A 14,975-nucleotide genomic window follows, 5' to 3' on the forward strand; every position below is an offset into this window, starting at 1 on the left:
ATTTTTTGTTTGAATTGATAGACTTTGTTTTGCTTTGGCTTTCTAGCCTAAATAGAATTGTTTGGGCCTGGAAATACATAATTATTTAGTAATAAAATGGACAAATAAAGTTGTTCTGTTTTGGCCATCTCTCGAGATATTGGTTTAAAATATTAATGTAAGCAATATGTTAGTAGATGATGCTAAACAATAAAGTCAATTGCGTTGTTATGCAGTAATAGAAGTAATTGGATCAAAACCAATAGTCCATTAATTCAGTGTTTACTGGACATCTGCTACTTGTCAGATACTGTGCTAAGTGCTAGGAATAGAAAGAAAAGCTATTTCTATTAAAGTGCTCACAGTCTAATGGAGAAATGACAAGCAGTGGACAATTATAATGCAGTGTGACAAATACACCGATGGAGCTCAGCACAGGCTCGGATGAGAACAAAGAGGCAAAGAGCACTAAACGCTAACACAGAGTCAAATGGTTTCCTGGAGGTGTGGCAATTGAGTTAAATTAAAGCTGGAGAGGTAGAGGAGTGGAAGACATTCCATGCCAAGGCACAGTGACCTAAAAGAACATAAATGTAGTAGGCTAAGCAAATGATGGAGGAAGAAGTAGAAATAAAAGGGCAGGCTTCTTCTGACTGCTTGTCTTTGAAAAGAAGGCAAGGGAGAGAGTGTGCAAATGATTGAGAAATACAGTACTGTGCATAGATTGAGGCAGCGTAGTGGTCTAGTGGTGTTCACATTGCTGAAGAGTCAGTCAGTCAGACAAAGGAAGATTGGAAGATTCAGGAGGAAAAGGTGAGAATTGGTAACAACCTTTCCTGTGTGCTCCCTTTGTGTCCCTGTATTGCACTGAATGTTCTACAGCAATTACCATAATATGTTAATTGTTGGCATATCTGACTCTGGCACAGCTAAACAGGCTAGTCACCAAGTCATAATTGTTCTTTCTATTTTCAGGCCTTAGCACACAGATTACACACAGCCAGCATTCAGTAAACAATCTGTTAAATAGTTGGGAGGTGGGAGTAGAGACCTTAACCCTGCATAGGAAGAAAATTTTCTTTTCCACGGGTAGGAGAGAAATCAAGTATGAAAAAAAAATGGCTGAAAATATAAAAATAAGGTATTATGTGTGCAATATGTGTTTTTTGTGGATGGACAGGGAGTGGGGAGCAGGAAGTTAAGGAGTTCCTGCTTTGTTGACATCTTTCTGGGAAGCAGAGTCTTAAGGATTATATTCAGCAGCCTAGGAAAAGAGTAAATTAAACAGATGTTCAGTTGCTTCAGGCATTTAGTTTAATAAGGTCCATCGAAATTTTTTAGTAACAACAAATGGCTTACAAAAAATTTCTATTTGCTTAAATAACATAAAAGTATTTTTAGTATAACAGTGTAATTTGTATTTTTTCAGAGTAACAGCTGTATTGTAAAATATTCACTTAAGTTAATTCATCTTTACACTCTACATAGTCCTGAGATTTATTATGTAAAAGAAGCTACTCACTCAGTTGTAATAGGATCAGTGAGACGTTTTCAGAGGGTTTTTAATCAAAATGTTTGCGGAGATCTTAAGTGACCTTATATTTAATTTCACCAGGATTTTCAAAGATAATTTTTTAAAAACTGTATAGAAACGTGTCCACTTTTCATAAGTTAAAATTTTTAAGAGAAGAATTTAAAATGTGGTGGAAATTCTGTTTTTGTTTTTTAATAGCTTTACTGAGGTAAAATGGACATACAGTAAACAGCACGTTTAGAGTATACACTTGATAAGTTTTGACATACATATACACTAGTGAAACTGTCAACCTTAATCAAAATAACAAATATATCCATCACCCCTAAACATTTCCTAGTGCCCCTTTGTAATATCTCACTCCTGTCCCTCTCTGCCGCTCTAACCCACCCCAGGCAACCATTGATCTGCTTTCTGTTACTATAGATTGGTTTGTATTTTCTAGAATTAGAAACTTTTTTTAAACAAGGAAAGTAACATTTAAGAATTTTAAATCTTTAAAAACATTTCAGATTTTGATTTCTTGCATCTCTGATTACATGCACTATGTTTAAGAACTTGAAGGTGGAAAAACTAGTCATCTAATAGCCAAAGAAGCCAGGTTGTAGAGTTAATCGGAGACCATATAGGAATGTCTGCCTAATTATAGTGTGATTCAGTAAACACTTTCTTTTCTCTTCCTTTCCCCAGTCCCTAAAAAAAGAGGTGGAAAATTGTAGGGATGAATGGAAAACTCGTGAATTTGCCATTAATAAATTTTTACACATTAATATATGGTTAGCACAGCAGAACTAAAAATAATTTTAAGGCTTTGGCTGAGATTTATTATGCAATCTACGTACGCAGATTACTTAAACCGGAAATCCAGTGTTTTAAAAAGTCAAGCCAGAATTTGTAAATGTGTAATGGAAAGATCTGAAATAAACTTTTTAAAGCTCTCAAGGCTGGGAATTTATAACAAAACCATTATTCACTGAAAATCTGTATATGTGTATGTTTGTTCACTCTGCCAGAATAAGAAAACTTAAATCTTAAAAATGTAATTTAAGTTGCCACTTAACTGTAAACTAATAATTTACAAAATCAAAACTACCGAACATGGAAAACTGAAAGTGTTTATGAATGTAGATAATTTCTCTTTTTCAGATTTTAACTTGTACCTTTAGTAATATCTTCATTGGTTTAAAGCTAAAAATGATAATGTATTACCATTTATGAAGTATTAGAATAGAAATATAAATTGCATCATAAGTACTGCAAAAGAAGAATAAATGACCAGTTATAGAAGAAATAACCTGGATTAGATTTCATTTGTGTTGTCATTTGGTTCATAGATTCCTTAAATACTTAGATGACAAAATATGACCCAACAAAATATTTGGCACTGTAAAGGTTATTTTTGCATATTGTGGACTGTAAAAGAATTAGGTGGTAATTTGGAAATATCATAATATTACTTTTTCTATAATTTAAATATTCTTCTATGTAAATTGTCCTTCATTATCACTCTAATTAACAGCAAAAAATTTCAGTGGCCAATCTTTTATTGTTCTATACTAGGTATTATACAGAATGCTTTCAATGGATATGCCGTACTATCCAGGTCTTATGTTTTAAAATGTACAAAGCATCACTTTACCTACTGTCTTGGGCTGAATATTCATGTATTTTATTTTTGTAGGTTTAATGAAGAGGCTAGAGGAGGAGATAAAGTTTAACTCATATATGGTAACTGAAAAATTTCCTAAAGAATTAGAGAACAAGAAAAAAGAATTGCATTTTTTACAGAAAGTGGTTTCAGAGCCTGCTATGGGTCATTCTGATCTTCTTGAACTTGAATCTAAAGTAAGTAACAATCATCTTCTTTTTATAAGCTTCCAATTTTATCTCATCCCCACTCCTGTGAAAATTATGTGAACTGCTTTCTATAGTGTCCTACTCTTGACTCTTAAGTAACCTGTGCTAAGAGCTGACAGCTGTTATGAGGAGTTGTTCTTTATGAGAAATTATAGCACATAATTCTGTCACTTAATCCACATGGTGTTATAAAAACCTAGTCAACTGATTAGGAAAGTGGGTAACTTGGATATATAAATTAATGTATATGATTGACTCATAAGTTTATATATTCATAATATAATAATTTAGTTGACAATTTTTTAAATATCATAAATGTGATTACTTTTTTTTTTTTAAATTTTTTATTTTTTGCTTTATCACAAATTTAATCAGTTATATGTATACATATGTTCCCATATCCCCTCCCTTTTGTGTCTCCCTCCCACCCTCCCTATCCCACCCCTCCAGGCGGTCACAAAGCACCGAGCTGATCTCCCTGTGCTATGCGGCAGCTTCCCACTAGCTATCTACCTTACGTTTGGTAGTGTATATATGTCCATGCCGCTCTTTCACTTTGTCACAGCTTACCCTTCCCCCTCCCCATATCCTCAAGTCCATTCTCTAGTAGGTCTGTGTCTTTATTCCTGTCTTACCGCTATGTTCTTCATGACCTTTTTTTTCTTAAATTCCATATATATGTGTCAGCATACAGTATTTGTCTTTCTCTTTCTGACTTACTTCACTCTGTATGACAGACTCTAGGTCCATCCACCTCATTACAAATAGTTCAATTTCATTTCTTTTTATGGCTGAGTAATATTCCATTGTATATATGTGCCACATCTTCTTTACCCATTCATCCGATGATGGACACTTAGGTTGTTTCCATCTCCGGGCTATTGTAAATAGGGCTGCTATGAACATTTTGGTACATGTCTCTTTTTGAATTATGGTTTTCTCAGGGTATATGCCCAGTAGTGGGATTGCTGGGTCATATGGTAGTTCTATTTGTAGTTTTTTAAGGAACCTCCATACCGTTCTCCATAGTGGCTGTACCAATTCACATTCCCACCAGCAGTGCAAGAGTGTTCCCTTTTTTCCACACCCTCTCCAGCATTTATTGTTTCTAGATTTTTTGATGATTTTTATTTCCAAGAATAATATTGTAGCAATTTTGTATTTAAAGCTAATGTTTTTTATTAGCTTTTTATGCCTGCTTTGGAATTACTAAACTTTCTTGTAATGCTCATTGAAGCCTGGTATCATAACATTTTTCTTCCCTAAAAACACTAATCAGATGTATATTTTTTTAAATAATAATTAAATATCATGAAAATTGATTGAAAAATTTTGACTTTAATATGCTTAATAGCCACTACAATTAAATACATAATTCTAATGATTTTATTCTTTTAATTTATGTATAGAAATTAGTTGTCCAAGTCAGATTTGGCTCAGTTTAATGTTATAGGATTAACAGGAAAATTCTAGTTTTTTCAAAGGATAGTTATACTGAAAGCCATGTAATTTAAAAAAATTTATTATAGGACTATATGCTTCTATTGGCTTTATTCAGTTTTACTACATTTGAGAAAAGTTTAGATTAATGAGTAGGATAAATGACAGCTATTATAGAATCACAGATCATTCATTAGAACAGGAAGGGTTTTTAGATGTCATTCATGTCAACTCTCAGCTGGGTTCGTGAATTCCTTGTACTAAATCCCTGGGGAATGTTAGTCCAGATTTGCTTTATCACTTACAGTTACTTGAAAGTCACAGCCTAGGTGAAGGGATAACTTCAGATTCTTAGAAATCATCTTTTTGATAGTAATATATAAATATTTCATGTAGAATACTTTAGGATAACTTAGATATGGATGGTTAAATCCATGTAAGTAATCAAACTGTGTAAATATATATCATGAGCTGTGAAATGCAAGTTGTCTCTAAAAGTAATCGTAACAGCCCACTCATAATGTTAATGGAGCTGATCCTCCCATCAAATTCCTGATTATAACAACTGTAAATTCAAAGCTTTGTTTGGCCAGATGTCCCTTAGTTTGGGTAATCATAGGCAGAGTTTTAACCTTTTTATTTTCATACTGTTTTAGATAAATGAAATAAACACACAGATCAGTCAGCTGATTGAAAAGAAAATAATGAGAAATGAGCCAATTGAAGGCAAACTCTCACTATATAGGCAACAGGTAAGACCACTCCTTTTGACTCACATATTTAGGTCTGTAATCTTGTTGGTGAACATTTTCATTAATACCATCGTCTGTGTTATCGATAGTCTTAAAGTGAGAAGGAAGCAAAGAATAAATGTTCTCCTGTCATTGCTAATCTCCAGATTATAACAAAGAATTTGTGGAAAAGCCACAAAAGACACATGTTCAGGTTTGAAATTCAATATATCTGATAATGCTTAGTTTCCTTAGTGTCTGCCAACTGTGGTGATAGAGCTCTTTGTGGTTATATCTGTGAGTGTGAAATTTGATTTTTTATATGAATGCTTACTTTAAGTGATATAAATAAGACTATTTATAATCTTTAATGAACTAAAGGCAATATACATTTTCAGGTTTAAAGTTAGTTTGAAAAAATACAGAATAAATTGAATTTTAGTGCTAAGGCATTTATCATTTTATCCAGAAGTCATGAGGGTATATATGTTATGTATTTCTAGACAGAAGGCTCAAATGACAGCCATGGATTACCTGACAAGAACCTTGGCAAGAAGAGTTTAGTGTGAAGAGCATTCTGTAACCTCAGAAAATACTGAGCTACATAACAAAGCATTATTCAAGGATGCTAGAATTTTTAAAAAACCTTTTTATAATGGAAAAATTTAACCATATACAAAGGTAGAGAAAATAGTTCAGTAAACCCTCGTGTGTCCCTCAGCTATAACAATCATGGCCATTCTTATTTCATCTATACCCCCCGCCCCAACTGGATTCTTTGAAGCAAATCTTAAACTTCATATAATTTCATCTACAAATATCTCAGAACGTATCTTTAAAAAATAAAAACTTCTAAAATACTTAACATACCACATTTGAAAATTTTATTACTTCCTTAATATTGGCAAATATCCAATCAATGTTCAGATTTCCTTGATTGTCTCTTTTTCTTTCTTTTTTTCCTTTCCTGTTTTTTTTTTCCCCCAGTGGCTTTGTTTTAATTAGGATCCATACAGGATTTATACACTGCATTTGGTTGATATATTTGTCTCTTTTAATCTATAGGCTCTCTTCCCTACTTATTTATCCATTCATTTAATAATTTTCTTGCAGTTTTTTTAATTGAAACTTGTTTATTTATCCTATAGCATTACCCATAGTTGGTGTTTTACTGATTGCAGCCTGATGGTGTCCTTTTAAAATGTTCCTCTGTCTCCTGTATTTCCTACATATTAGATCTAGAAGCTTGAACAAGTTCTGTTTTGATTTTTTTTTTTTAGGTCAAGAATATTCTCTAAGTGGTATTTTATACTTTCATTTGGAGGGAATAATGTCTGATTGTCTCTTTTTTTGTGATTTTTTTGTGCCATTGATTATCAGTGCCTGCCCGTTTATTTCATTAGGGATAATAAAATATTGATACTATGATTCCTTCTTCCTTTATTAGCAGGACTACTTTTTTTATTGACATACAGTTGATTTACAATGTTGTGTTAATTTCTTTTGTACAGCAAAGTGAATCAGTTATACATATATACATTCTTCTTTTATATTCTTTTCCATTATGGCTTATCACAGAATATTGAATATAGTTCCCTGTGCTGTACAGTAGGACCTTGTTTTTGTCTCTCTCTTTCTGACTTACTTTACTTAGTATGATAATCTCTAGGTCCATCCATGTAGCTGCAAATGGCATTATTTCATTCTTTTTTATGGCTGAGTATTATTCCATTGTATATATGTACCACATCTTATCCACTCATCTGTCAATGGACATTTAGGTTGTTTCCATGTCTTGGCTATTGTGAATAGTGCTGCTATGAACATAGGGGTGCATGTGCCTTTTTGAATTATGTTTTTGTCCATATATATGCCCAGGAGTAGTGTTGCTGGATCATATGGCAACTCTATTTTCAGTTTTTTGAGGAACATCCATACTGTTTTCCACAGTGGCTGCACCAATTTAGATTCTGACCAACCATGTAGGAGGGTTCCCTTTTCGCCACACCCTCTCCAGCATTTGTTATTTGTAGATGCCTTAATGATGGCCATTCTGACTGGTGTGAGGTGGTACCTCATTGTAGTTTTGACTTGCATTTCTCTAATAATTAGCGGTGTTGGAGCTGGACTACTTCTGAAAAGAGAAACCTCCTCTCATCAGCTATTTGGTTGTCCTGCAGTATAGTTCATATAGGAAAGTCAGGGTACATGCTTGATTCTTATTTTTATTTTTCAGTTTTCAAAATGAATTGGTTGCGTCTAACATTAAAAATGATTAACTAGGGTTAGTTTTTAATTTTTTTGGTTTCTTATCTTTTTAATGTTATTATGAACCATAGATGTAATGAAATTTAGGTTGCAAACATTTCCCTTAACAATGCTCAAATTGTCTCATTTTTGGCTGGTAGGAGGCTTTTCAAGTTAACTTCTGAGTCCTTTTAAAATACTATTTGTCTTTGATAACATCCTTGCTTTCTGGTATGACTAAGATAGTTTCTAGGCTCATCTTTTACATTTCCTACCCCAGTCTTGGAATTAGACTTTCTTCTATGAGCCTGATATGTTTTAGTAGGAAATGATATTTACAGACCACAATCTGGGTATTAGTACTTCTCATTGCTGCTGGGGTGGCCATTGTTTTTAGGTCTTTTTAGTGGACAGAGCTAGGAGGTATTTTTTCTCTTTCTCTCTCATAAAGTACACCATGAGTTCATACTGATCCTTTCAGTTCAGATTCAAGACTACTGGGTTTGTTTGCTTGTTTGTTTGTTTTTAGTTTATGTAAAAATTTATTTGACCAAAATGTAGAACAAGTGATAATATTACATATGATACAGTTGCAAGAATCTAAATGAAAAGTGTGGGTTTTACTCAGTTGCACAACTTGCCAGTGTATCTCCTGGATAGTGTAATGCTTAGTGACGGGCAGAAAATTCGGATAAGCTAGAAGCACAGGGTGATTTTTAGTCAGAATTGTAAGCCTGAGTTGGCCCCCACACTGCTGGGGAATGTGGAGTGTTTCAGCTCTGAGATGTTAACTGAGAAAGCAGAAATATAACAAAGCCAAAATCTGCAGCCCTGTCTACAAAATACTCCATATCCAGTTGAATCAGGAGTTTCTTGGTCTTTTATTAACTTGGTCCTGAAGAATGAATTAAAATTCTAGATAAGTAAATCTCCAACTTGCCATTCCCTGGAATATAGAGGAGATGAAGTGATGCGAATTACTTTTTTATCTCTACTTTACTGTCAAAGAGGGCCATTCTGCCCAATATTTGTTTATAGAAAAACAATTCTTGCTCAGTTATTGATGGCTAGCAGTCCCTTTGATATGGCTTCTCTGAATAGGAGGAAATTCTACAGTATTCATTTCTACTCAGTAGATGGCCTCATATCAGAGCAGAGAAGCATGGGTCATTATTGGAATAAGACATCAGCTCCTCAGAGAATAACTTTAGAATGAAAGAAACATATAGAAGGCATATCAAAGATCTATTCAGAAAATACTGAGTAATTATTATGACTCTTTTCCAAGCACTGTCATGCTGACTGCTCAGAGGATGTTTGCTTGGCACGGTGGAGTGTGGAAAAGAGCCAGGATGATTAGGTTAATCTCTCTGTGGTTTATGACTTCCCACAGTAAGCCCCATCTCCCCCTTTTTTGCTCTGGATGGAAAAGACCCACCCATTTTAATATGATGGTCCCTGGCCTCTTGTAGTGTGACCAGTGGTAGATATTCTTCAACCTTTTAAATTGACCCATGACTAGACATTGGAATCTGTGTTTTGAAAGTGTAGGGTTGTCTGTTCCACGAACCAAATGCCCTCAAGGACTACTGAGTTTTTACTTCACCTCATCAATCTCCCATTTTCCTCCTTATCCCAAATTGAAAATTCTGGTTCTCAGAAACACCAACATAATTGCATTCATTATTTGCTTCATTCCACTGGCGCCAACATAGTTCATCATTTGCTTAAATCCATGCATTACATGCAACAGTTTCAAAATAAAAGTACCAATACTACCATCAAAAATATGATTACTGCTAAAAATTGTTTTTTAGTTTGTTTTGTCTTTAGGATATATCCCCCTAGGGTTATATAGTCAAATTACTGTTTTAAAGTTACTGGGAATAATTCTTCTGTATGGTTAGGCCACAAAGGAAACTGGATAAATATATATGGTCATTTTGATTTTTTGGGATTAATTTGTTTTATAATTATTTAAAATATTTACATGATTCCAAGTCAAACCTACAAAACAAGAAGTATTTGAAGAAGTTTCTAGCATCTACCTCTGTGCTATTCACCCTATTCTTTCCTCTCCCATAGGTATTTTTAAATTTTGTAGTTTGTTATTCCATTAAAAATAATATTACATATACATATATTCATATATTTCCATCCTCAGAGAAAGAAGAGCATATTATACACTTTTATTCTCCATGCTTTTTTTCTTAATACATGCATGTGAATAGTAAAATAATCTTTATTCCTTTATAATTTTATTGAGATACAGTTTACATACTGTACAATTCACCCATTTAAAATTTACAGTTCAATGGTTTTTAGCATCACAGAGTTGTGCAATCATTACACAATCGATTTTAGAACATTTTTATCACTTCAAAAAGAAACCCCAAAGCCATTAGCAGTCACTTCTCATTTCCCCCAAATCCTACCAAAGACCAAACTATCTCTATAAATTTGCCTATCATGGACATTTCATATAAATGGAATCATACAATATGTGGTCCTTCGTGACTGGCTTCTTTTACTTAGTGTAAAGTTTTTAAAGTTCATCCATGATGTAGCATGTACCTGTACATACTTTATTCCTTTTTGTTACTGAATAATATCCCATTGTATGGATATATCACGTTTTGTTTTTCTATTCACCAGTTGATGAGCATTTGGGTTGTCTCTACTTTTTTTGGCTATTATGAATAATGCTGGTAGGAGCATTCTTGTACAAGTTTTTGTTTCAAAATAAGTTTTCATTTCTCTTGAGTATACTCCTAGGAGTGCAGTTGTTGGTTCCTATGATAATTCTGTGTTTTACATTTTAAGGAAATGCCAGACTGCTTTCCAAAACAGCTGTACCATTTTACATTCCCACCAACAGTGTATGAAGGTTCTGATTTCTCCACATTCTTAGCAACACTTGTTATTATCTGTCTTTTTTATTATAGCCGTCCTAGTGGATATGCTTATTCCTGTTCACAGACATACTGCATTGAGTGGGTATACCACAGTTTATTCAACCAATCCCCATTAATGGACATTTGGGTTGTTGCCACTTTTGTGCTATTACAAATCATACTTAAATAAATAGCTTTTTGTTTATGTCTTTGCAATTTTTTGCCAGCGTATCTTTGGGATATAGTCTCAGAAGTGAGATTGCTACATTAAAGGATAAATGTAGATGTAAGTTTGCTAAGTATTGCCTAATTCCTCTTCATGGGGGTTTTAGCATTTTACATTCCTATCTGCAGTGTATGAGAGCACCTGTTTGCTTACAGCCTCACTGATAGAGTATGTTGTCAAACTTTAAGATTTTTGCCATCCTTGTAGATGAGAAATGGTATCTTATGATAGTTTTTATTTTTTTTATCTTACCATAAATAAGGTTGAGCATCTTTTCACATGAGTAACAGTCATTTTAATTCTTTTTCTGTGAATTGTCCCTTCCTATCTATACCTATTTTTCTATAGGGTTGTAGGCCTTTTTTTTCTAGTTTTAGAAACTCTTTATATATCAGGAATATTTACTCTTTATCTAGCTTATAAGTGTAACATTTTCCCCAGTTTGGTATTTGCCTTTTTACTTTGTTTATGGTATTATTTTACCATGGGAAAGTTCTTCATTTTTAGGAAATCAAATTTATTAATTTTTTCACTTATCATTTCAGGTTTCAAGTCATATTTAGGGATGTTTTTCCCTCTTGAAAGTTATAGAGAAATTTACTCAAGTTTCCTTTTTGGAATTCTGTGATTTAATTTTTGTAATTAAATCTTTGATCTGTTTAGAATTTTTCTTTGGCGTATGGTATTTATTGTATATGGCTGTCCAATTATCCAGTTGTTCCAATACCAGTTGGTAAAAAGTCCGTTTTTCCCCTATGGATTTGAGAGTCCTCCTTTGTTTTATTTAAATTTTTTAAATGCTATTGGATCTATTACTAGATTTTCTGTTGTTCTGTTGACCTATGTACCCATATTAACTGTTTTAATTATAGAAACTTTATCATCAAGTTCTAATATCTAATAAAAGTAGCCATCTTCATCCCCAGTTGCTTTACTTTTTTAGGGTTTTCCTTACAATTCTTTTTTTTTATATAAATTTATTTATTTTTGGCTGCATTGGGTCTTCATTGCTGTGCACAAGCTTTCTCTGGTTGCAGTGAGTGGGGGCTACTCTTCGTTGCGGTGTGCGGGCTTCTCATTGCGGTGGCTTCTCTTGTTGCGGAGCACGGGCTCTAGGCGCGTGGGCTTCAGTAGTTGTGGCATGTGAGCTCAGTAGTTGTGGCTTGCGAGCTCAGTAGTTGTGGCTTGCAGGCTCTAGAGCACAGGCTCAGTAGTTGTGGTGCACAGGCTTAGTTGCTCTGCAGAATGTGGGATCTTCCCGGACCAGGGCTCGCACCTGTGTCCCCTGCATTGGCAGGCGGATTCTTAACCACTGCGCCACCAGGGAAATCCCTTACAATTCTTATTTGTATGTTCTTCCAAATAACCTTTATTATCAATTTGTCTATCTCTAGAAAAAAATCATACTTTTAAAATTATTAGGGTTGCTTTGTATTTATCAATTACCTCAGAACTTACATCTTTACAATATTGAGTCTTCCTATCTAAGAACATGGTATGTCTCTCCATTTGTTCAAGTTTATTTTTATTTTATTTTATTTTTTTGCAGTACGCAGGCCTCTCACTGTTATGGCCTCTCCCGTTGCGGAGCACAGGCTCCGGACGCGCAGGCTCAGCGGCCATGGCTCACGGGCCCAGCCGCTCCGTGGCATGTGGGATCTTCCCGGACCGGGGCACAAACCCATGTCCCCTGCATCGGCAGGCGGACTCTCAACCACTGCGCCACCAGGGAAGCCCTCAAGTTTATTTTTGTATCTTTCAAGAGTGTTTAATAGTTTTACTCATAAAATTTTGGAACTTCTCTTGTTAAACTTATGCTTACATATTTAATTTTTGTTTTTACTTTTATAAATGAGGGCTTTTCTTTCCAAATATTTTCTGACTGATTTGTCTATGAAAGCTATTGATTTATTTCCTGTAGATTCTTTTGATTTTTTAGGTACATAATCATATACTATGAAAATTCCAATTTTTCCTTTCAGATTCTTGTGCTTCTAATTGCTTTCTCTTGTCTAATGGTGTGTGCAAATACCTTCAGCACAGTATTAAATTGTAGTGGAGGTGCTGGGCATTTTTACCTTGTTTCAGACTTTGGCGGGATATACACTCATATTTCTCTATTAAATAAGATCCTGGTTTGGGCTGAGGTTTATATTTATTTATTTTATCATGTTGAGGAAGCAGACCATCAATTCCTATACAGTTCTGGTACTCTAATCATTACTTCTCTTTTTTTTTGGCTGAAACAATTCTATAGAGGGAAACATTCCTTCATCACCTGTCTTTTTTCATTTTTTTAAACAGGGAGGACAATAGAGTTTTTTAAAGGGTTTGCACTAAAGATTTCCCCCTCTTGTCAAATTTGTTTGAAGAAAATATTTGTACTATTTCACTTGAGAAGACAGTTTAGCTAATGTTTTTCTTTTTTTTTTTTTTTGTGGTACGCGGGCCTCTCACTGTTGTGGCCTCTCCCGTTGTGGAGCACAGGCTCCAGACGCGCAGGCTCAGCGGCCACGGCTCACGAGCCCAGCCGCTTCGCGGCATGTGGGATCTTCCCGGACCGGGGCACGAACCCGTGTCCCCTGCATCGGCAGGCGGACTCTCAACCACTGCGCCACCAGGGAAGCCCCTAATGTTTTTCTTAAATCAGTACAGCCATGGTTCATTTAAGGAAATCCCCTATGAGTTGCTAACTAATATAAAATGCTGCCATTATGGCTAAGAGCAGCCATCTGGATTGTGTAAACGTTTGCATAATTCTGGTGAGTCAGATGTTTGAATTTGAACCTGCATTTTATTTATTAGATTGCCCCAAATATAATAAATGTTTTAACATTTTATTTTAAAAGTATGGATATTGAATTTATTTATTTTATTTTTTATTTTTATTTTTTTGTGGTATGCGGGCCTCTCACTGTTGTGGCCTCTCCCGTTGCGGAGCACAGGCTCTGGACGCGCAGGCTCAGCGGCCATGGCTCACAGGCCCAGCCGCTCCGTGGCATGTGGGATCTTCCCGGACCGGGGCATGAACCCGTGTCCTCTGCATTGGCAGGCGGACTCTCAACCACTGCACCACCAGGGAAGCCCTGGATATTGAATTTAGATAAGAAGACCTGTGTTGTAGTTTTGAGAATAAAGCATTCTTGTTTTCTTCCAATGAAAGGAAACTGACGATGCAGAAAAACAGTAGGCCTAGTGTTAGCTTCTGTACTTACCTAGAAGGTATTTTCATTAGCATTTGAGTGTTACTTAACAAGATTTTAATATTTTTATTACTATTGCATTTCTGTTTCTCTGTTGATATGTCCTATATTTTCAGGGCTTTTGTCTTCCATAATGTTTTTAGGTTGCTATTTAATATACGTTGCAGGGAATTCCCTGGTGGTCCAGTGGTAGGACTCGGTGCTTTCACCACGGGTGCCCAGGTTCAATCCCTGTTCAGGACACTAAGATCCTGCAAGCCGCACAGTGCAGCCAAAAATGTATGTAAATGTATTTTTTATATATATATGTGTATATATATATATATATATATATATACAATGCATACTCATACTAAGTATATAACTGGTGATAGTAGGTAGTAGGGCAAAGGGTATTGTCAGGAGAAGTCAACCTGATATTGAAAATTTAGCTCAGTAAAATCTAAAAAACACTTAATTTCACAAGATAATAGTTGATTGTATATCTTATTTTACATTCATATTTAATGCTCAATTAGGCATCCATCATTTCTCGTAAAAAAGAAGCCAAAGCTGAGGAACTTCAGGAGGCAAAGGAGAAGTTAGCCAACCTAGAGAGAGAAGTGTCAGTGAAGACAAATCAGACCCGTGAATTTGATGGCACCGAAGTTTTGAAGGGAGATGAAGTAAGTTGAGGTGTCTAATGGGACAAGGATATGAGTATTGTTTTTGTTTGAAACCATTAATGTTTTTTTACTTTTTATTTTGACTGTCAATAATGGGAAGTTAATTTATTTTATGAAGCCTATTTATTTAAAACGGAAAACTCTTTGCAGTAATATTGAGATATTCTTGATATATAATGATGGAGATTTTAGTGATTTT

General features: G+C 34.7%; 1 protein-coding gene across 1 annotated transcript in view; it reads left to right on the forward strand.

The window, feature by feature from the left end:
* The window catches only part of IFT81 (intraflagellar transport 81), a gene marked incomplete at both ends in the record, with an annotated part of 83,702 nt that overhangs the window by 12,176 nt on the left and 56,551 nt on the right, over nucleotides 1-14,975 (forward strand). Inside the window, 3 exons of the mRNA XM_079717522.1 lie at nucleotides 3,195-3,358; nucleotides 5,467-5,562; nucleotides 14,630-14,776. Coding sequence (XP_079573648.1) covers nucleotides 3,195-3,358; nucleotides 5,467-5,562; nucleotides 14,630-14,776 — 407 coding nt within the window. The remainder of the gene's footprint in view (nucleotides 1-3,194; nucleotides 3,359-5,466; nucleotides 5,563-14,629; nucleotides 14,777-14,975) is intronic.

This window comes from Hyperoodon ampullatus (assembly GCF_949752795.1).
Source record: "Hyperoodon ampullatus genome assembly, chromosome: 13".
Classification (NCBI taxonomy): Eukaryota; Metazoa; Chordata; class Mammalia; order Artiodactyla; family Ziphiidae; genus Hyperoodon; species Hyperoodon ampullatus.